At 42.2% G+C, this 22,972-nt stretch overlaps 2 protein-coding genes across 3 annotated transcripts in view; both read left to right on the forward strand.

Annotated features, from left to right (window-relative positions):
• LOC310677867 (scavenger receptor cysteine-rich domain-containing protein DMBT1-like) overlaps window positions 1–11,149 on the forward strand; it is a 38,429-nt gene extending 27,280 nt beyond the window's left edge. Inside the window, exons 26-38 of the mRNA XM_083441048.1 lie at window positions 372–458; window positions 689–709; window positions 941–1,252; window positions 2,644–2,670; window positions 2,962–2,997; window positions 4,134–4,445; window positions 6,322–6,351; window positions 6,520–6,831; window positions 8,124–8,156; window positions 8,545–8,574; window positions 8,981–9,156; window positions 9,541–9,917; window positions 10,645–11,149. Coding sequence (XP_083297174.1) covers window positions 372–458; window positions 689–709; window positions 941–1,252; window positions 2,644–2,670; window positions 2,962–2,997; window positions 4,134–4,445; window positions 6,322–6,351; window positions 6,520–6,831; window positions 8,124–8,156; window positions 8,545–8,574; window positions 8,981–9,156; window positions 9,541–9,917; window positions 10,645–10,873 — 1,982 coding nt within the window. The 3' untranslated portion in view covers window positions 10,874–11,149. The remainder of the gene's footprint in view (window positions 1–371; window positions 459–688; window positions 710–940; window positions 1,253–2,643; window positions 2,671–2,961; window positions 2,998–4,133; window positions 4,446–6,321; window positions 6,352–6,519; window positions 6,832–8,123; window positions 8,157–8,544; window positions 8,575–8,980; window positions 9,157–9,540; window positions 9,918–10,644) is intronic.
• Window positions 11,150–12,737: 1,588 nt separating this feature from the next.
• On the forward strand, window positions 12,738–22,932 carry LOC310677176 (CUB and zona pellucida-like domain-containing protein 1). Of its 2 annotated transcripts, XM_083439681.1 has the most exons (10): window positions 12,757–12,795; window positions 13,191–13,414; window positions 14,075–14,228; window positions 15,674–15,888; window positions 16,346–16,499; window positions 17,066–17,286; window positions 17,798–17,970; window positions 19,210–19,592; window positions 20,801–21,069; window positions 21,709–22,932. In XM_083439681.1, exons 2-10 carry the CDS (start codon window positions 13,333–13,335, stop codon window positions 21,879–21,881), a joined length of 1,824 nt encoding a protein of 607 aa, XP_083295807.1. In that variant the 5' UTR covers window positions 12,757–12,795; window positions 13,191–13,332; the 3' UTR covers window positions 21,882–22,932. The 2 variants fall into 2 exon arrangements, with proteins under 2 accessions (XP_083295808.1, XP_083295807.1); XM_083439682.1 differs by lacking the exon at window positions 13,191–13,414 and having other exon boundaries at window positions 12,738–12,795.
• The last annotated feature ends 40 nt before the right edge of the window (window positions 22,933–22,972 follow it).

A 22,972-nucleotide genomic window follows, 5' to 3' on the forward strand; every position in this document is an offset into this window, starting at 1 on the left:
AGAGCACAGCGGGAGCTCCCGCTTCGGGTGGCTATCCCATAAGACGCACACACATTTCCCCTTACTTTTTAAGAAGGGGAACGTGTATCTTATAGAGCGAAAAATACGGTACTTTAAAGGTATAGTGTATAACTACATCCCACTCAACTCTTGTACAGGATTACGCCATAAAGCTTTTTTTCCTTTTTTTTTTTTTTTTGCTAGAAACTAACATTGTATTAAATATATAAGGTTTTTTTCTTGTATCCTTTTTTCCTTTTCCTTTTGTTTGAAATAGTTAGCCTTTGGAACTATTGAACAGATGGTTTTCTATTTCAAATATTAGCTGTAGGGATATAAAAACTGAGGGAGCATATGACCTGGGTAATTGTAATTCACTGTTTTCTTTCAACTAGCATTGACATCTCTGAGTACCACTCCTGCACCTCGGCCTAGCACCAAGGCGTCCACTACTTCTGGTAAGCCTTCAGCTAGAAATTTAATCTCAGCATAATTCAATTTAATAACAGTGCAATCCTACACCTATCCACTCAGAAGTAAGTCCTCCTGAATTGAAGGGGGCTCACTACAGGCAAATGGGTATAAGACTGCAGCCTTAGTAGTTTTCAGTCCTGCTATTGGAAATCATTTCTTCAAAGAACGTAGTATTTAATTTGGTCCTTTCCCCCTCTTCTTTTGCTGTTTCTAGCTAACCATCCTGCTTTGCCAGGTACGTTTTTCTCATCTTGTATGCATTTGTGAAACTTTTAAAGAAATAGTTTTAACACATCAGACAGATGACCTGATCATCTTGTTTACAAATCTGGATATACAGTATTGTAGAATAAGTTTATAATGAAGGAATTGGTAAATAAGTAAATGCAGATTATATATGTGTTTATTACATAGAGTTTGATCTGCCAGTGGGAAGCAACTAAGGTTTCTCTTTTCTCTTTCTAAGATGGCACCGTGAGACTAGTCAATGGAAGGAACAGATGTGAGGGACGGGTTGAAGTACTTCACAATGGAATTTGGGGGACAGTCTGCGACGACGAGTGGGACTTAAGCGATGCAAGTGTTGTGTGCAGGCAGCAGAAATGTGGACCCGCTCGCTCAGCAACAGTTAATGCTCTGTTTCGTGAAGGCTCGGGGCCAATTCTTATGGATGATGTCAGGTGCACTGGGACTGAAATCAGCTTGGGACACTGCTCTCACAGAGGCTGGGGATTGCACAATTGTCTCCATAGAGAAGATGCTGGTGTCATTTGCTCAGGTATTCTTTGATTGCAGCATGATAGAATATTATTAATAATAATCTATTTATGTCCCACCCATCTGGCTGGGTTTCCCCAGCCACTCTGGGCGGCTTCCAACAAAAGTTGTTTTTCTCTTTGACATCTGGTGGGAGGGCGTTCCACAGGGCGGGTGCCACTACTTAGAAGGCCCTCTGCCTAGTTCCCTGTAACTTGGCTTCTCGCAGCGAGGGAACCGCCAGAAGGTCCTCAGCACTGGACCTCAGTGTCCGGGTGGAATGATGAGGGTGGAGATGCTCCTTCAGGTATACTGAACCAAGGCTGTTTAGGGCTTCAAAGCCTTTGCCAACCTCAACATATCTTGGGTTACAACTTCTGTCAGCCCCAGCCAGCATGTTCACTGGTTAGGTATGATGGTAATTATAATCCAAAACATCTGGTTGGCACCTGCTTAATGAAAACGTATATAAAATTTCAGTCCAATATCCACTTATTTGAGAGTAAGTCTAATTGAAGTCCATGGGGCTTATATCTGAGTAGGCATGTATAGGATTGTGTTGAAAGTGACTGATGTCGGGGAATTACCTTTGTTTCATGCGTTGTCTGCCTTTGCTGGTTTCATGCAAGAAACCAATTGTAATGAACATCCCCTATTCTAATATCAATTTCTTGTGATCAGTATTTCAAATGATGTTTCATGGGTTTCTCCAGAACACACACCAGGCAAAGAAAGCTGACTTGGTCCATTGGAAAACTTTCAAAATACACAGCAGGGCACACTCTTCGTTGGGGCCACGACCCAAAATGCCACAAATTGCAAAGTCTTCATCATAATAATAATCAACACTGATGTTATGCCATACAGGGCTGGCATGATGTCCAAGCCAGTAGGCTAAGGCTTTGTGGCTAAGAACAAAAACAAAAGAACCAAAGCACTCAAAGTAGTCACTTTCTTATAAAGAGCAGAGCTGGCCCACCTATTAGGTGACGTGAAGCAACTGCTTCCACCAGCGGAAGTGCAAGAGGCAGTACCTGGTTCACAACACCACTTCTTGCAGAACATTCCCCTGTTGCCAGGCTTTGGCAAGAGGGACGTTTTCTGCTGTGCAGTATTGCTGCTTCGCTTCTCTGCCACTGGGGCAGAGAAGATGAGTGCCAAGGCCTTCTGGAAAGCTCCTTGATCTCACCTAGTGGGGGGGGGGTTATGGCGGTGGTGGAAGTGGGGGGCAGGCAGGGCAGGACAATAGATGGGCAAGAGGCGGCACATTCTGGTTTTGCCTCAGGTGACAAAACATGACTGGCTGTCACTGATAAGAAGTATATTCTGTTACGTTTTATGTTCTATGTACAATTTTGATTTCACTGACGTTATATTTACTCTGCTATTCCACTTTTTCTCTTTCTTTTCAAGTACCAACTGTGAGCACTCCTACTCCAAGTAAGGGACATTTCATCTTCTCTATAATATAATCCTAAATTCTAGTTTTTAGTATACAGATTCAAACTGGCATTTAAATCTATTAAATGCACCTATGTTTCTGTATGTATAAGTCTGTTTTAACCATTGATTCCTTCTGTACTAAACGGAGTAACTATTACTGCATACTAAACTACTGACTCTATCTTTACTACAGTAAAAATTATTTCAGGAAAACTGTGTTCCTCACAATAATTCTCCTACTTTCTCTCTTTTTTTTCCTTCTCCATCTTTTGTGGGGTTTTTTTCAAGGACCTGCAATTAGCAAGGAAACTACACTTTCAAACGGTAAGAGATCCCTCAGCTGCCTCATGATATATCGGACTAAATGTTAGCTTTGGCTATGCAGGCTTTGTAGAATAGGTATTTTCATGGATGAATTGACCAATGCATAGCCCACAAATGCAAAATGATTTATAAATGTATAGGAACAGCCAGCACTAGATTTGAGTTGCCATCTCTCACGTGCACCATCCGTACCCCTAATGTCACCCTGCCACCTCTTTGGAAATAAAGGTGCTGGCAGCTGCACACGATTCACTCAAGGGTGCTTTTCTCAATGATGCTACCACCCATCCCTACAGTTGCTAGGGATTGATGACCCTCTAAAAGCCAGGTCCGTCCCAGTTCTGCTTGGAGATGGAATTAAGTCTGTCCCATCCCATTCCTGTGCAGATTTTAAAGGGACATTCTGAAAAATCAGAAATATGAAATTAAAAAAAAAAATGAATAAAACAAGTTATTTGCAAGGTGGTCCATGAGCTGCAGCGCTGCCTCTGTCTATTTAACTATTTTTTCCTTGACTTTTAAAAAAAGTTCCAGAACCAGTTATCTAGCTGCCCACAACCTGGAGTGTCTAGCGCATGGTGCTCCTTACCGCCACACTCTTTGAATGCAACAGAGCAAGTTCCTCTGTGGGCAACAGAACTGGGTGACATTCTGTCACCCTCAGAGGGGATTGTATGGGTGAAATATGGATTCCTCCAGTTTTTACTCTAACCTATCGCCAGAATGCCTCTGGTTACCACATTAATAAATATGTCAGTGGTTTGTGCAGTTGCTTCAACTGGCACTTCTCTGCTGATCTCCCTCACCCCAAACCAGTGCTTTTTTTCTATTAAAAAAATATTTAGGGGTACTCTCATTTTGACTCAAGAAAATCACCATTTTATAGTTCAAATCAGGGAAAATAAATGGACAAAAGTACAAAGACTCACAAAATGTTTAGGGGTATATGTACCCCTGCATCCCCCAGAAAAAAAGCACTGCCCCCAACTCACCCCCAAAAAACTGAAAAGCAAAGTTAAATGGGATGGTTATGTCAGTTCATATTGGCAACAACATTTTACTCCGTATGCTGATATTGTGACTGGGCTTCTTTATATACCAGTAGTGAACCCATGCTTCTCTCTTCTTTTTCTAAGGAGTATCTGTGAAACTAGTCAATGGAAGACACAGATGTGAAGGACGTATTGAAGTGTTTTACAGTGGAAGATGGGGGACGGTCTGCGATGATGGGTGGGACTTAACTGATGCAAGTGTCGTATGCAGGCAGCTTGGATGTGGGCCTGTTATCGCAGCACCAGGACAGGCTCGATTTGGTCCTGGTCCAGGCACAATCCTCCTGGATGATGTCTCTTGCACTGGGAAGGAATGGTACTTGGGCCAGTGCTCTCACAGAGGCTGGGGGGTTCATAATTGCCTCCGCAGTGAAGATGCTGGTGTCATCTGCGCAGGTATTTTCCAATTGCAGGTTGATAGTTCCATTAAAAATTAATGGACATAGACCAGGCTTCCTCAACCTGGGCCCTCCAGATGTTTTTGGCCTACAACTCTCATGATCCCTAGCTGGCAGGACCAGTGGTTGGGGATGATGGGAATTGTAGTCTCAAAACATCTGGAGGGCCCAGGTTGAGGAAGCCTGACACAGACCAATTGTGGGGAACCTTTGGCCCTCCAGATGTTCCTGAACTAACTCCCATAAGCTCCAGCAAGCATGGCCAGTAGCCAGGGAGGGTGTGAGTTGTAGTTCAGCAACATCTGGAGGGCCAGAGGTGCAAAGATGGATATAGAGGAGCTGATGTGCTCTGAGCATGTCTGCAGTGGGGCAGCTTGCCAAACATGCTCAGGCTATAACCCTGAGCTGAAACCCTGAGCCTTTACTGTTCCAAATAACCAGGACATCCTGTGTTTGTTCACCAAGCTGACTCATTCCAAACATGTGGACAGCACTGGGGAGGGGCCAGTGACCATTTAAGACCATTTAGATTGAAAGTACACTGTTTTAATAATAACCAAAATTGAATATAATACAAAATAATTCTTGAGGAATTATATTATCTGCATAATATCGAACAGATATGTAAAATGCTGTTGGTTGGGTAACACGTACAATCACTGGTTTGATAGGCACTTACCGTATTTTTCGCCCCATAGGACGCACTTTTTCCCCTCCAAAAATGAAGAGGAAATGTGTGTGCGTCCTATGGGGCGAATGCAGGCTTTCGCTGAAGCCGGGAGAGCGAGAGGCATCGGTGCGCACCGACCCCTCTCGCTCTCCAGGCTTCAGGAAGCTATCCGCAAGCCTTGCAAGCCCTGTGGGAGTTCCCACAGGCTCACAAGGCTTGCGGGCAGCAGCCTGCCGCCCGAAGCACGGGGAACCCTCCGGAGGACTCCCCGTGCTTCAGGCGAGTGTCCCCAAGCCTGGCGCGCCCGACGGGAGGTCCCGCCGAGCGCGTGAGGCTTGGGGCGGCAGCCTCCCGCCCGAAGCACGGGGAGCCCTCCGGAGGCCTCCCCGTGCTTCGGGGGCGTGTCCGCAAGCCTTGCGCGCCCGACGGGAGGTCCCGCCGAGCGCGCGAGGCTTGGGGCGGCAGCCTCCCGCCCGAAGCACGGGGAGCCCTCCGGAGGCCTCCCCGTGCTTCGGGGGCGTGTCCGCAAGCCTTGCGCGCCCGACGGGAGGTCCCGCCGAGCGCGCGAGGCTTGGGGCGGCAGCCTCCCGCCCAAAGCACGGGGAGCCCTCCGGAGGACTCCCACATGCTTCGGGGGCGTGTCCGCAAGCCTTGCGCGCCCGACGGGAGGTCCCGCCGAGCGCGCGAGGCTTGGGGCGGCAGCCTCCCGCCCGAAGCACGGGGAGCCCTCCAGAGGACTCCCCTTGCTTCTGGCGGGTGTCCGTAGGCTTGGGGCGGCAGCCGCAGCTGAGGGGGGGAAATAAATTTTTTTTATTCATTTCCCCCCCCAAAAAACGAGGTGCGTCCTATGGGCCGGTGCGCCCTATAGGACGAAAAATACGGTAAATGCAGTTACATTGCTTCCCACTTGTAGTCACCCATTTACCGTTTTATTGGTGTAAAAAAAAACTTCAAAGAGATATTGTTCACATTATACCACTAAAGTTGGTAACTAAAACATCGCCCTAATTGAAGCAGAAATTGGATTGCTATATTCCACTTTCTTCACCCTTCTTAATACAAGAACCACCCATGACATTCATCTAATCTATTTTTCTTGATAAGGAGCGTCTACTGCTACATTTTAAACCACATCAGTCCTATTTACAATGTTGATACCAGTGAAAGTATATTCTACTTACTCCTCTTCTTCTTTCTTTTCAAGAACCAGTCCAGACCACTCCTGCTCCCACAGGTAAGAGGCTCTTCACCTTCTCTATAATAAAATCCTAAATCTTTCTTCTAAACATGAAGATATTATGGAATAGGCTTCCCATGGAGGAATTGTCCAATGAGCAGCACATGTGGCAAAATTTATATAGAGCTAACCATTGCAAACAATCCTTCTCTTTTGTCTTTCTAGAAGGTGCTGTGAAACTAGTCAATGGAAGACATGCATGTGAAGGGCGGGTTGAAATCTTTCACAGCGGAAGATGGGGGACAGTCTGTGACGATTTGTGGGGCATGACCCACGCACAAGTTGTGTGCAGGAAGCTTGGTTGTGGAGATGCTGTCTCGGCACTAGGAAAGGCGCCATTTGGTGAAGGCTCAGGACCAATTCTTATGGATGATGTCCGCTGCACTGGGAATGAAGACAGCTTGAGCCAGTGCTCCCACAGAGGCTGGGGAATACATAATTGTGTTCATAGGGAAGATGCTGCTGTCATGTGCTCAGGTAAACTTGGGTTTCTGGATAATAATAAGATCTGTTAATGCCTACGTGACTGGTATCCAATAAACAATTTGTCTTAAAGGTTGGTTTGAACATTCCCTTTCCTAATATGTGACACCTAGAGATCAATGTCTCAAATTACATTTTAGAAGAGTTTGGATTTGATATCCCACTTTATCACTACCCGAAGGAGTCTCAAAGCGGCTAACATTCTCCTTTCGCTTCCTCCCCCACAACAAACACTCTGTGAGGTGAGTGGGGCTGAGAGACTTCAAAGAAGTGTGACTGGCCCAAGGTCACCCAGCAGCTGCATGTGGAGGAGCGGAGACGCGAACCCGGTTCCCCAGATTACGAGTCTATCGCTCTTAACCACTACACCACACTGGCTCTCAAGAAGTTGTTATCTGAAATAAATGGTTACAGAGGCATCTGAATACTTGATTTGGTCTCAGTCAATTTATTTTTGCATAGCCTTTAGCTGCAGTAGATGCTGAGGGGTGGGGAATAGCAATGAAATATTGGCAGATTACTACACAGTCTGCCTTGAACCCCCTCAGTAGGCCCTTCGGTGTGGTGGGTGACGCTTTCCCATTGCCCAATGTCAGTGTTTAAGTAAGTGGGATTCCATACACAGAATGTGGGAGGGCACCATCTTGTCATTTGCTCAAAGCAGTGATGGGGGAACTGGATCTGGCCAGTGGAGCATTTCCAGAAGTCCCCCACCTCCTGTAGGCCATGTTAACAGATGAGTGAAGCATTTCACATGTCAATCAACTAATGCTACATGATGCCAGGTAACTCACCTTGAAAGGAAGAATTAGGAGTGCACTTGTCCTCCCATCCTTTGCATTTGTATCTTGAATTTAAAAAGTGCTGAACTCTACCAGTGGCTGGAAAGGAAAGAATCTTATTCCTTTTCCATTTGATTCTTCCTTTTTTCTGTGTGGTTCTGTGGATTTATCTGTTCCACACCTGACATCACTTGATGTCAGGTGATTGATAGGTAGCCATAGTTTGGACCAAACCACTCTGCAAGCCAAATGAGGAACCTAGAGGACCTTATCTCAAGGACGTAATGCTTTCCTTGTATTTAAGGTGAGCATTATGAGTCATGAGGTTTCGTGATTTCATAATATCCTACCTCTGTGGACATTGTAGAGTGGGTTTCTCAGGTAGGAATTTGCCAGTGAGCAGCATAAAAAAAAGCAGGTGGTGCATAACTTTTAATATGTTGAAAATATGTATGCAACTTTAAAAAATGAGTAATTTCATTTCAATCCTTTTTTATATAACAGCAAAGGCTGCCCCCCAAGCCACCACTACAGCAGGTAATTAATATTTTTGTGATATACAAATAATTCAGACATGCATGTTTTTAGAGTTGAAAATATGTGCTGTCTCACAATATCAGGAATGCCTGGTATTTGTCAAGAAACCACTGCCTACACTGGCCTTTTTGACCATGGAATAACTATTAATAACAATGTCATAAACAAACAGTCTTTATATGTTATCTTCTATTATCAAGGAGATAAACAACTATACAACTTTTAGAAGACATCTGAAAGCAGCCCTGTGTTGGGAGGTTTTTAATGTCTGGTGTTTTATTATGTTTTTATATGTGTTGGAAACCGACAAGATGGGTGGGGTCTAAATATTATTATTATCATCATCATCATCATCATTATCATCAACAACATCTTTGTTTTTTCATAGCTCCTGAGGATGATACAACTACAGATCCTGGTAATGTTAAAAATGATATTGTTGCTTTTTAATTAATGTATTATAAAACATTTCACTAAGACATTTTGTGGGCCTTTGGCAAAATAAGAATATTTTGGACCATGATGTTTCCTCCTTCAAAAACCTCCTGTTTTGAACATTTCTGGAATCCATGTATAGTTTTTACCTAAGGCCTCAAAATTAGCCAAATTATCTAAAAACAATCCAATAAAGCACTATAATTGAAAAAACAATATAAAGTGACCTTAGGCTACAACAGAAAGGCATTAGTGGAAATGTAATGTGTAATGTACTGTGAGAATGTTTCTTTTAACTGGTGGGCATATGTGCATGTACACAACATTACATTATTATTTTCTTTGCTTATAGTACTCAACAATACTTTTTCCCCCCTTCCCCTGTCCAGTAACACTTACATGTTTGCCCGAATACATGAAGGCAGTTATTGGCAGAGAATACCTTACTTCAAAAGGCTGCTCTGAGTGCAATCTGTACTTGAGTGACCAAGCCTGCAAACCTGAGATTACAAGAGATGAATTTATATTCTATATACCATATGATGGTTGCGGGACAAGACGGGAGGTAAGGAAGTGTATATCTGATCGTAAGACATATCAGTATAATTTGATAGCTTTTATTTGGAGAACTTTTAGGATGTGAGTTTCAAAAAATAAAACAGTTGTCAAATTATGCCCCCTGGGGCCCCTTTGAATTCAAATTATCATATATTGGCTTTGTAAGCCATGTATGAACAAGGCTCGTGGACATGCATACAATCCATTCACTCCTCTTTTCATGATTGACCTAACTAATAAGTCTTCCATTAACTGTAGTTTCCTGTTTAATCTGAACCAGGAAACTATGCTTTGTTGAATAGCTCCTGGTTTCTTTTTGCTCTGGTTTTATTTGCTACAGTATATTTAAACTTACTGTCCATCTATTTTGTCTAATCTAATGCTTTAACAGAACAATGGAGGGGTTAGCAGTTTCTCCAATACTGTCAGCAGCCGTGGAACTGGTGTAAATCCTCAGTTTATCTTCATCTGCAAAATGGAGCCAAGAGCCATGAAGGAACTGACGCACAATATAGATGAAATGGAATCCACGGAAGAAGGCCGAAAGCAAAGTGGATTATTCCATATGAAATTTTTATTTTATGACTCACCTTCCTTTGCACGCCAAGTAGCTTCCATGCCCTACTTTATGAAGATGAACCAGAACAAAAACTTTGAAGTCGAAATCTCTAACTGTAATCGGAGGCAAATATTCTTCGTAGACACCTGTGTGGCTTCGCCTAGCCCTCATGACTTCACAACTACAACACATACTCTAATACAGAACGGGTAAGGGGGAGAATAAGCTGACAAACATTTCTGCATACTTTGGACAGGGTCAATTATTAGAATGACCACTCCCCACATAAAACGGGGGCGACCTTTGCGTGGACGCACGCAGCCCCTGGATCTGGAGCGGCTCCATTCAGCAAAGGGTTGGCTTTTCCTTCCCTCAGGTGGGATACCTGGAGGTCTCCGCCAACCCCAGTCAGTTGTCCAATCCCACCTGGGGGAAGCGTTGCCAAGGAGATCAGGCCAGGTGGGGGAGGGATTACCTGCCCACACAACAGAGGGAGGATCTTACCTGGGAATCCTCACTTGGCTCCAGAGCTTCTTTGGACAGGGTCAATTATTAGAAAACACACACGGGGGGGGGGGACGACCCTGTGTCAAACTTTCACTTCAGCTGGCTCTATCCTGCAAGGACTCTAAGCTCTTCACAGCCATCCTTTTATTATTTTGTCTCTATAGATTCTACCTTGTATTTGGCCATGATTGGCTCCTACCTCTTTCCCTGGATTTTTTTCATCTTTCCACTTACCTTCTCTAAAATTCTCAGTGCAGTTCTACAGTGTACAAAAATGCACATATTGGGGTCAAGTATGAATAAAAATGCATGTATTCCTGGAAAATAGCATACAGAAATGCATTATATTATGGAAGACGGCTTTGCAACTATGTGTCTATTAGGCAAAATTGCAATTGCTTATCATTCCTTCTCCATTTTTTCCCCCAGGTGTGTTAAAGATTATACCTATACAGGTTCTTATAGACAGAGGGTCACCCGCTTCAGCTTTAAACCCAACTTCAAATGGTCAACAGTTTATCTACAGTGCAAAATTGTGGTGTGCAATGCATATGACTCTAGATCTCGATGTTACCAAGGCTGCATGCCCAGGCGTAAGAGAGAAATAAGCTCTGGTCAAGAACACATGCAGGTTATTGGGCCATTTAGCCTTCATTAAGTAGTGTCACCTAGCAATGCCCACCAAGGGCAATGAGGATACTTGCATAATGACTCTGTTTGTGGCATTATCTTGAAGTAATTCATCACTGTAGACAGTTCCATAGAGAAGCTGGCACTTCAGATGCCAGAATACATGCTTTGATCTGCCTTTGTAACTCCGATCATCTGGTATCTTTGTAGTCAATATGAAAGATCTGTAAAACCTTTGGCTTGAAGTCATCACAATTAGTTGGCTCACCGACTTAGCAAAACAAATAAAGCTAGCTGTCAAAAAAAATAATGTTTCTGTGTATTTAATCATAAAGTAAAGGGACCCCTGACCATTAGGTCCAGTCGCAACCGACTCTGCGCTTATCTTGCTTTACTGGCCGAGGGAGCCAGCGTACAGCTTCCGGGTCATGTGGCCAGCATGACTAAGCCGCTTCTGGCGAACCAGAGCAGCGCACGGAAATTTACCTTCCCACCGGAGCAGTACCTATTTATCTACTTGCAATTTGACGTGCTTTTGAACTGCTAGGTTGGCAGGAGCAGGGACCAAGCAATGGGAGCTTACTCCGTCATGGGGATTCAAACCGCGACCTTCTGATCGGCAAATCCTAGGCTCTGTGGTTTAACCCACAGCGCCACCCGCGTCCCGGATCTAATCATATCGAGACCATAATTCACACATTCAGGCCACCTGGGCAACCCCATTGAAAGCAGGCAACTTTTCATCCAAGGTTACTGAGCGGGTGGTTGTGGACCGGATCCAGGTGCGCTTGGAGGAAACTGATCAAAGGTCAAGGACAGTTACGGTCAAAGGTCAAAGACACTGCTGCTGGAGCTATACAGGTGGCACATGGTATAATCAGTATTAAAGAATATATGCACGTATATAATCATCTGAGCAGTAGCAAAAATGAACATATTTAGACTGCATTGGTGGATGAGCTGCATGCCCATTTTACCAGCGCATTGCTTATGTTTACACAGCTGCATTAGCTTTCTAATCAGAAAACACATTGCATCATTCCACCTTGAAAATTTGCCTTGAATATCTGTACAAGTGTACATATGCACACACCAGTATGCGCACACACATATACTATCTAATGCAATGTGCCTCTGGCTTTGGATAGCATCACATCTGTGACTCTGGCAGGCTCATTGGCTGGTATCATGGAAAACCTATAACAAGGACCTTTGTCGTCATAGCACAGAACTCTTCCCCTTGATATTCTCCTGCATTCCTATAGTCTTAAATTTAAAAAGAACTTCTTTCTCCGTCTTATTTACTTATTTATTTAAGTCATTCCTATATCTTTTTATATATAATTTTGAAAAAATATCGAAGCAGTTTTCAGCCTAAATTAAAGCAGCAAATATAACACTGCAAGATGTCAAAAGAAAATAATACCGGTAAAGGTCAAGTATAAAACACGCATCTAAAGTGGCATATTTAAAAGAAAAATAGAGCATTCTCTTAGAAGAAGATTGTGGATAAAAATCATATACAGCAAACACAAAATGGCATAATTCATAATAAAATAAAATAATGGAGATAGAAGCTGCAGCACACTCGCCTGCCCAGTAACCTCTCCCAAATACATTGTCCTTATCCAAGTCTTACTATCATGCATTCCCACCAGCCGTACAGATAACTAATCCCCGGTCAACCAGTTGTTAAACAGCAATGTTTAGCCTACAAAAACACATTAAGCATAATTGACAACCCACTCATTCACCCACCTTCATCTACGGCAACATACGCTGCACACACATCATACCTTTCAAGCACGTTCCCAGCGCATTCTTTCCCCCAAAGGATTCTGGGCAATGTAGTTTACCCCTCACAGGGCTACAGTTCCCAGCAACCCTTAACAAACTATGGTGCCCAGAATTCTTGGAGGGGCTAAATTGTGCTTTGAATGTGCATGGAAGGTATAATGTGTATTCAGCTATAGTGACATACAGCAACATAGCCAATCCTTCCCCATCTCTCACCAAAGAAGGCTTGCACTCTAGGTCAGTTCTGTCGCAATGAGTGACGTTGAGCAACTGCAACACACGCAAAAACTGAAAGAATGTTTAGGGCCAAACCTGGAGGGGTATATTTGTTTTGGGCTGACCATGTGCTCACAGGCCCCCTTCCCATAACTGTTAAATTGTGCCTCCCTCCTGAGCCTCTACTTTACAACTGGCTCTTGTTGGTGGACCTTCAAGGTCTTTGGTTTTTACGTTTTCATTTTCACAGAAGATAACACAACACAAGCCTGCCCACCCCTGCTTATCTAGCACACCTAGCATGTCATGCAACACCTGCGGCCTTCTCACAGGTATCTCTGGCCGCAGCTCAAAGCACCAGTAAGATCTGCAGAGATTATGCAAGCTATTATCGAACCATGTGGGCCAGAATGATTATGAAATAAGCAGAGATATAAAAAGGGCCAGGAAAAGTGACCACCTGTCTTCAGCAAAATGGAAGCTTTCCGGCAATGCATTTTCTTAGCACTTTTATTTGGTTTGACTCTTGCTGAAAATAAGCTGAACGAAGTCCAAGGTATGGAAGTTTCAAAACCTTTTTAAAAAAAATTGATTTAAAGCCATGCACTCTTAAGATGCAACTGCTTCTAAATCACAATGTTTGCTTTAAATGCGAAACAAAAGTCTGCAGTTTTAGAACCTGAATTTCACTGGGCATGATTTAAGAATGAGAATCATTTTCTCACTTTCTCTGAATTGTTTCCAGATGTTATTTGGGAACAATGTTTGGCAATCAAATATCTGTTTACATTGCATATATATAAAAACTAAGTATTTTATTTCGGGTAGGTAAAAGCAACAACAACACCCTGTGATGGTCACTTTAAATTTTCACGCTTGGTTTGGCATTTCCACATTTTGCAAAGCATTTAAAAAATCCAAATTGCTACTTTAGGAAATTATACAGTGATGCTCAGGAACAGGGAAAGCAGCTTAAATTATATTTGGCTGCAACAGTTGATAAGGATTTTGTCTACAGCTGGAAGAACAACTGTTCTGGTGCTCTAATTCAAAGCATATTGTAATGCATGCAATAAAATGATTAAATGGCTGTTTTGAGAGGTCTATGAGATCTATATATATCATTACTAGTGATTGATCATTAGATGTTTTAGGCCAAGGTCTTCCATAAAATCTTACTGAGATTAACCAATGGTTTCTGATTTTATAAAAATAGCAAAAAGTGCATGTGGTGGTATACTGAACAATAACTATAAAGCACTGCTGCTTACACTCAAGGCAAATGAAAATTGTATCTGGCAAATACAGAGAGATGTTAATACAACTGTGCATGTGAATGAAACAATCCGACTCATCTTCTCTTCCCATGAGTGAGTATTCTTTCAATGGGTTCTGAACAGTACAGCTGAAAAACACATATTTGAGATTAATTTTCAAGTACTTTGAGATTGATTGAAGAACAGCTAAAGTACACTGATAAGACTGAATTTTAGAAGGTTGTACCAACAGCTAGTTTTTCTTTTCTTTTTTAAAAAAATAGTTCATTTGCCACGGCATATATTTCAAACATTCTCATAATCTTAAAAACCATAAAATAACATACCATGTGCTCCAATCTCATTAAAAGGAAGGAATACATTATATGTAGAACAATTTGAAAGGTTAAAATTTATACTTCAAGTATTCCAAACTAGGTTACAGCTGTTTCCACATTCCACAAAGGTGCTTTCGATTCAAGGAAGTATTAGCCCCCTTGCAGCCCTTATTGGCACTTGCATCTAAAATTGTTTAATTTCTCAGGCATTATTTTATTTTTATTATTTATTGAATTTCTGTAGCACCCTACACCCGCAGGTCTCATAGGTAAACTATAGAAAGGAGGGATAGCAAGAGAAAGAGGAACATGGCACTATATTCACAGGGAATGATAGCCAATGGCAGGTTCTTATTTTGAGCTAACATTCAAGCCGTGTGTTTGTGTGTGACTCTGATGCTAGTCTTTTTACCTTTACTTTTAGTCTTTGTGTATCTTTGTGATTTCCAAATAGCTGCCTTCCACGGCAGAAAGTGAACCACTTATGGAACTGGACTTTCCAAAATGGCTTCTTGTTGTTAAACCACAACAAACAAACACTTTTGCTCATTTAGAATTCCAAAGCTGCAATCCTGTATTCAATGTAGCGCTAAGCAAATTGTTCCGTCAGTGGATTTCCACTTTTGCAATGGCACGTCCCCTCCGTGGATGGAAATCTGTTCACCTGACCCTCCAGAACTGATCTGGGGATGGCACAGGGCATACTCAGAGGAAGGAGAGGGAAGGAAACCTATTTGTGCTAGTACTAATATTTGCACTAGTGCAACAATGTAACTCAACACCGTCCATTTTTTAAACTGTTTTTAAATTTGTGAAGTGCCCAGTGAAAATGATAAATTTGGTGTTTTATATGTGCCAAAAATAAATTGAGCATAAGGGGGCGTGCTTCTGAGTCTACAGAAGTGATACATACACAAGGCAAGCTGGATCCTCTGCTATACAGTGGTACCTCAGGTTAAGAACTTAATTCATTCCGGAGGTCTGTTCTGAACCTGAAACTGTTCTTAACCTGAAGCACCACTTTAGCTAAAGGGGCCTCCTGCTGCCGCCGTGCCACCAGAGCATGATTTCTGTTCTCATCCTGAAGCAAAGTTCTTAAACCAAGGTAATATTTCTGGGTTAGCAGAGTCTGTAACCTGAAGCATCTGTAGCCTGAAGCGTATGTAACCCGAGGTACCACTGTATTTATTAACTAATGGTGTCTTTCCCCTACCGCTCCAGATTCAATCCATCATCTACATGTGACAGAGAAAATATTGAAGTATATGATGGCCCTTCAACGGATGCGCCTCTCTTGGGACAAGTGTGCAAAACCCACATATCTGTTCCCGTCTTCCACTCATCTTCTGGCTCATTAACATTTCGCGTATCAACAGACTCCACAGAATTTACACGGACCATTTTTGCATTTTATTACTTCATCTCACCAGATTCATGTGAGTCATCATCAAATGTCCCTCATAAGTGACAATAAGGGGGGAAATTCTTGAAAATGAATCAGCTTGCCTAGCTAGTCAGTATTTAACAAGCCTTCTATTATCATTGCCCTTTTATTGCCCTTCTATTATCCTGCGTATTCCACTCTCACATGCCACTTTAAGTTGCCACAAGAATCCAGACCTTGTCATGCTTGCTGTAAAAGGCAACCCTGTACTTTCCAAGTGAGCTATATTTTACAGACATTTATCACATACACTTCAAGCATGTCAAAGGCCGAGGTGGCGCATGATGATTTGCCAATGAGCCAATGAAGAATGTCCATTTAGCAGCTGTAATGCTAAATATCTGTGGGTCATAGATATTCAGGAGAATGGCCTGCTTCTGGTTAATTCTTCATTTTGTTTTGTACAATATTAGTATGATAAATATAACTGGTGACTGTTTATTTCACAGCCGAAATTGAAAACTGCGGGGGTTTCCTTACTGGCCCAGTTGGATCATTCGTCAGCCCCAATTACCCCAAGCCACATCCAGAATTTGCATATTGCGTATGGCACATTCAAACAGAAGAAAATTCCAAGATAAATTTAACTTTCAATGACATTTTGCAAGTATACTTTCATATTTCATATCATCTTACCTTATTGGGGATGAAATTGTATAGATCAAGGAGCAAAACACGCAAAAATCAAGTATTCATTTGGCCTAACACAAGGCCCTCACATGAGCCTATGCAGCTCTTTGGATCCCAACTAAAACATTGAGTTTTGTGTGGTATCCTTATGCATCTTCATGATGTTATATAGCCCTGCCCCTGCTCATCATGAAAATGTAATGACATACTGTACCACTGGAGGGGGGAGACCGTATCATCAACAACCAGTGTGGTGTAGTGGTTAGAGCACCAGACCCAAGTTCAAATCCCCCCTCATCCGGAAAGCTCACTGGGTGACCATGGGCTAGTCTCTACCATTTAGTCTACCCTATCCTACAGGGCAAAACAGGATAAGAACCATTCTGGGCTTCTTTTGGAAAACGGTTAGGATATTTTTTAAAAAATAGTAAGTTAAGGTGTGTTACCTGGAAGTCACTGAAGGACCACATAGATGAAAATAAAAACTGCTGCTGCTGTTGCTACCATCAGTTATTTGACATTTTTCTTTATGCCTGTAGTCTAGAACTAGATGACAAATGCAGATTTGATTTCCTCGCCATCTATGATGGTGCAACAACGGACTCTGGCTTAATCGAACAAGTGTGTGGGCGCAAATCCGCTGCATTTCAGTCTTCTTCCAATGTGATGACCGTTGCATTGTCTACAGACTATGCCAATTCATACAAGGGCTTTTCTGCTCACTACACAAGTGAGCCAATACCAACACCAGAGCCCAACAGTAAGTCTAATTTCTCTAGAATGATTCCTGACTGTTTTATATGTGTATATAGAGAAACTGAATATTCATTATATGGAAGACATGCCAGTCTTTTAATTAATGTGGTATGTACAAATAAGCAGAGATGAATATGATCTGATGTATTAGAGTATTTTAATATATATTTTTGGAAGCCGCCCAGATGGGCGGGGTACAAATAATAAATTATCATTATTATTATTATTATTATTATTATTATTATTATTATTATCTATAGCATCTTCTCTAGTCTCTGAAACAGGGCAGGCAGTCTGGCCAAATTTGCCTCTTTCATATGCTCTGGGATTGAAATTCTGCAAAGCCATGTGACGGTTAGGGATGACTGCTCCTGCTATAGTCCTTGCAGTGTGAATTTTGTTGTCGTGCAATAGGAGGCAGTGCTAGAGCCCACAAAGAATAACTGGGACATTGCCACAGCAGAGACAGTTCTATATGAATTGTATTTTATTCTTTGCTTTCCTTATATTACCAGAATCTATCAGTTGTTCTTCAGACATGATGACAGTTATTCTCAGCAAATCGTATTTGGATGCACTTGGCTATGATGAAAGTGACTTGACGCTAAATGACCCATCTTGCAGACCAGTTGCATTAAACCCAGTGACATTTTCTTTTCTACTCAACAGTTGCGGAACAGTTAAAACGGTAAAAATAACCAAACCAAAACAAAATGAAACAGTTAAACCATGCTGCTGTGAACAGTTCCTTTGAGCTCACATTATGCCAAACCATCTTGTTTCCTATTTTGCTTGCCTCCTGGCAGTCTAGCTGACAAGGACTGGACCCAAGTCTGTCCTGTTCCAGCCCATTCTTATCTACCTACACAAAAGCTGCCAGAGGCACTTAAGCCTGAGCTACCCAGACAAATTTTGGATTTATCTTAACATTTTTTCTCCACTTGGTTGGGATTGCTTGGGAAAAATCAGCACTATCAGAATCAGGGAGGTGGCTATAAGAAAGTATATCATGAAGGACACCACAGAAGTATCTCAGAAACATAAATGTCACAGAACAAACCAGCCTAAGATTTGCTCCTTTCTTTTCATTGGTATATGTAGGATTCTGCTGGAATATCTTCAGAAAGATTCACTGAAATGAATGGGACTTAAGGTTCACATCCCTGTGCTTATCCCAATATTATACAATTAAAACTGCAATCCTATACACACTTGTATAATAGGAGTAAGTCCCAGGAAATTCAGAGGAGCTTGTTTCTGAATAGGCATGCATTATGAAATGAGCTCAATGGACTGGACAGAGGGCAGTCCAATCCACCACTCGTTTCCTCAGAAGTAAATGTCCCCCAGGACATGCATCCTTTTTCTTTTCCAGGACTGTGGGTTGCATTCCTTATAATGACACATGCACACCAGAGCACAGAAAGCATAAAAAGTGAATAACAGATTATAAATACTGTGGCAAGTGCTGGTGTGTCTCCTCTCCTCTCCTCTCCTCCACCTCCTTATCTTATGCTGACCCTAAAACATAGAATACAGATTAGCTACCACATACAGACATTTGGATCATAGTGTAACTGATGAACTGTGGAAATACCTTTCATTGAGAACTTCATCAAACAAATTAAATGAACTTTTATTCTTTTTTACAGCATTCAAACACCTTTTTTCTTTTCTTTTCAAGAGACTGTCTTTTCACTGTCTTCTAGTGGAGAAACTGCTAAATACCTAAGAGGTTGAACTCAAAAGGCTGGGCCATTCTGTAATCATTTAAAGATGTGCCTGAATAACGCTAGCATCTGATGACTTTGTTGTTGTTTTTATATTCCAAAACTTGAGCCAAGACCCACTGCTTGCTCTTCTTCACTGCAATATCCTTTCTTCCCCAAAAGCAAAGTGGGTAATGTTTTGCTTCTGTCTTACACAGGGAGAAAACCACACGATCACTTATACCAACACTATCACTGCTTCCCCAAATGGCAATGTGATTACCCGCCACAAACAGGTTGACCTCATTGTGAGGTGTATAATGGAAAACAATTCAACTGTAGAAGTCATGTATGAAACAAAAAATGTAGAAAATGATGATGAAAGTGCTTTAGGTAGATTCAATCTCAGCATGGCCTTCTACGATTCCGATTCTTTCTCCCAAATGCTTGATTCGCCATACTTCGTGGACTTGAACCAAACACTCTATGCACAAGTTAGTCTGCATTCCAGTGACGCCAATCTGTTAGTGTTTGTGGATACCTGCACTGCGTCACCAAACCTTGATTCTACATCACCAAAATATGAATTGGTCAAAAGCGGGTGAGTGCCGTTATAACTGTTCAGTATGGTTGTCATTTACAATTAAAGTCCTTCTTGGGGAATTCAAATGTGAAGAAGTGACACAATTTCTACCCTTAAAGAAAACGAAGGGATAGTGGAGATTGTAAGTTGGCAGTGGAAGAGTTTGATGAACAGTTTGGTGAACAGAGGAGATAAGTGTGGGGGGGGGGGGTTGGCCATAGGGAGCAGCATGTCAGAAGGCTTGGAGATTGTGGGTGGGACAAGAAAACAAATGGGACTAATTTGAGACTAAAGGAGCCTGCATAGCAGTGGGCGAATGAGAAAAGAACGGAAATATGTTGTTGTGGTGTGTGCATGCAAAACTGTACATTTCTGAAGTATCATAAAAACTGTAGGGTAAAATGAGACTCAAGTATCAGAAGCACATATATTTATGTAGTTTATCATGACTAAAATACAGTCCAGAAGACTGAGACTCAGGGAACAGGAAGTATGGTGAAAGACAGCATTTGTAAACATTTGCGGAATGTACTTCTTAGTGAGGGACGTCCGTTGCTGCCGTGATTAACTTTTAGGGAAATTTTTATAGTGTTCCTGTTTACCTAGGCTTTGGACCCTTGCAACCTTGAAATCATTAGTTTGAGAGTAGGTGAGTGCTTTTAGCAGTATTAAACTGTTTTAGTATATTGTTTTAAACTCTTTTTAAAGAAGTTTCAGTTGCATTAGTATCACTGCGTATGCCATGCTGGGCTCCTTTGGAAGAAGGTGCGGAGTATATATCTAATAAATAATAATAGCAATAATAAAATTATCTACCAATAGGTGGGGAGTATTCTATTACGGACTGTGTTCTTATAGCTAATCTCTTTATACTGCCCAATACTGATGCTATGATGATGGTGGTGGTGAATAATTCAAGATACTATTACCCACCCTTAACCTTAAGGTTCCAAGCAGGTGAAAACAATTCAAAATCCAATGATTAAAACAGATACAATTGCAACAAAATGCAGGCCACTAGGCCAAACCTCTGTTCAATTGGCTATTTCTGTAAGGCCGATGGCAAGGTAGTCCTGGGTCAGATTCACAGAGTAATTTGTTTTCCACATTTTCTTCACTTAAAACATTAGTCCACCAACTTCCTATCTGGTAAACATCTAATATTACTGCAAATAGGATCAAGCGACTGCTGGCCATTATAAAGTGATGTGGACGTTCTATTGCAGATGCGCAGAAGACGACACTTATGTGGCTTATCCAGTCCTTGAACATTATGGGAGATTCCGGTTCAGTTCCTTCAGGTTCCTACGCTATCAGCCATCTGTTTACCTCCGTTGCGAAGTTTTGATTTGTGACAGCAAGGCTCCTGATTCTCACTGCACCAAAGGTTGTCGCCCTCGACATAAGAGAGAGCTTTCTTCCTACACATGGAAAGGGGAGGCTGCAGTGGGACCTATCCTCCTGAAGAGAGATCTCAGCTCTATGGATCGCTCAGGTGTGTATATTGAAAGAAGACTGCCTTCTGGTGCTTCTTTGGGTGATCTTATATACACAGATATCCCTGTTCTTAAAACACTATCAGTAAAAGAAATGATGGGGAACCCGTGGCTCTCCACAAGTTTTTGGGAGTCAAACCCTTTTCATCACATTGGCGATGTGGGTTGGAGCTGAAGGGGTTTGGATCCAACAGCACCTAGAGGACCAAAGGTCCCCCAACACTGATTTATTTACTCATTTGTTATTGTGAGCCTTTATGTGCCATTCTTCAGCTGAAAAGCACCCCATGCTGGCTAATATGCAATCGGTTAAATAAAACAAGAAAGTCCCTGCTTGCACGGTTACAATGTAAAAGGCATGACACAAAAGGGAAAAGGGAAGGGAAGAGGGACATGGAAAATGAACATTTATAACAGCCCTGATGAAGAGTGCATCGCCATCAAATTGCAGGAAAGCAGTGTCTTTGGTCCTCAACAATCTCTCACTCAATCTAGCAAATGAATGAAAGTGAAAGGGATATTTCCCCAATGATTGTACAGGTGTGTGGGTGGGTGTGTACATATACATGCTGGTATAGAGGTAATAAATTTTTGAACTACATTTTACTCTCCATTTGTTTTCTGCTTTTTACATTCAGATTCTTCTATTCAAGTTCATCCAGAGGAAAGCCAGAATACACCATCCAAGAGCCTGTATACCCTTACGTTTGTTGTGTTGGCTGCAAATGCTGTCCTCCTGGCTGGTCTGGCAGCGAAGCGTTTATTCACTCGAGAACCAGGATACAGATACCAGAAGTTGCAGAGCCCTTAACAGAGCACTCCCGTTCCCTGCTTCAGTTTGAACCCTAGGTTTATGTAGACACACTGGAAGATTTGTGTTTTCATCAATCTTACCTTTAAAATGTGATGTATGAAAAAAGGACGAGAGATTAAGTATAGCCTATAAAAACATCACAGACGTGTTGTCCACCACTGGGTTTAAGGGAAATTAAACTTATTTGGGAAGGATAAATGGGTGAGAAACTGCAAAATATACTTTTGACTAGGATTTTCAGGTAAGTTAGCTCAAGGAAGTTTCCTAGATTCTCCTCTCCTCTGCATCCACCTGCACACCTCCACAAAGAGCTTCTCTGGGAGTCAGAAGGGGATGGGGTGTTGGGGATTTCTGAGGGAGTGGGGGAGAACTGCCCCAAATCAGACATTAATCTTCAGCTAACTTGCCATAAAGGAATTTCACTGCAGGAAAATCTCAGGTTCCCTCATCCCCCCAGCAGCCACATGTGCCCCATCCCATTTTGTTCAGAAGGAGGCTTTGGAGTGGCTTTTCAGGGTTGTGCAAGAGGCTATAGGGGAGGAGGGGATGGGAGATAGTTTTCCTTCACTTCTTAGGATCCACGATTTCAACTTGGGCATTTACGCAGACGTACAAGCACTCAAGCTATCTGTTTCTACTTGGTTTTCTAAGCAGAATGTGAATTAATGTGACAAAAACACAAAAGAACCAAGCACCTTATACTGTTAGAAATTGTGCTGGTTCCTGTTGCAAGACCAGAGAAATTCATATCACCTTATGTGCAATTCTAATTCTGGAACAGTGTGCTCAAACATGTATGGCATATTGCAGCACCAGCCAAAGAGATGAGTGAATGGTGTATAAGAAATGGAACAGACCTTAGAAGAACCATCTACGAATCGGTGTGGCAGACAAGCCAAGATAAAACACCCTACACTGAACACATCTGCACTTCTCCGAAAATAAGGCTCTTCGTATATGTAAATAAACGAATACAGGCAACCCCCAATTTGCAGGGGGGTTGTGTTCCAGGTCATCGTGCATGACAGCAGAGGACACGTAAGCCTGCTTCTCCCTGTTATGCCCCCGCCCCCCCCTTCTGGTCCCTT

This window comes from Podarcis tiliguerta (assembly GCF_965153285.1).
Source record: "Podarcis tiliguerta genome assembly, chromosome: 5".
NCBI classification, from domain to species: Eukaryota; Metazoa; Chordata; class Lepidosauria; order Squamata; family Lacertidae; genus Podarcis; species Podarcis tiliguerta.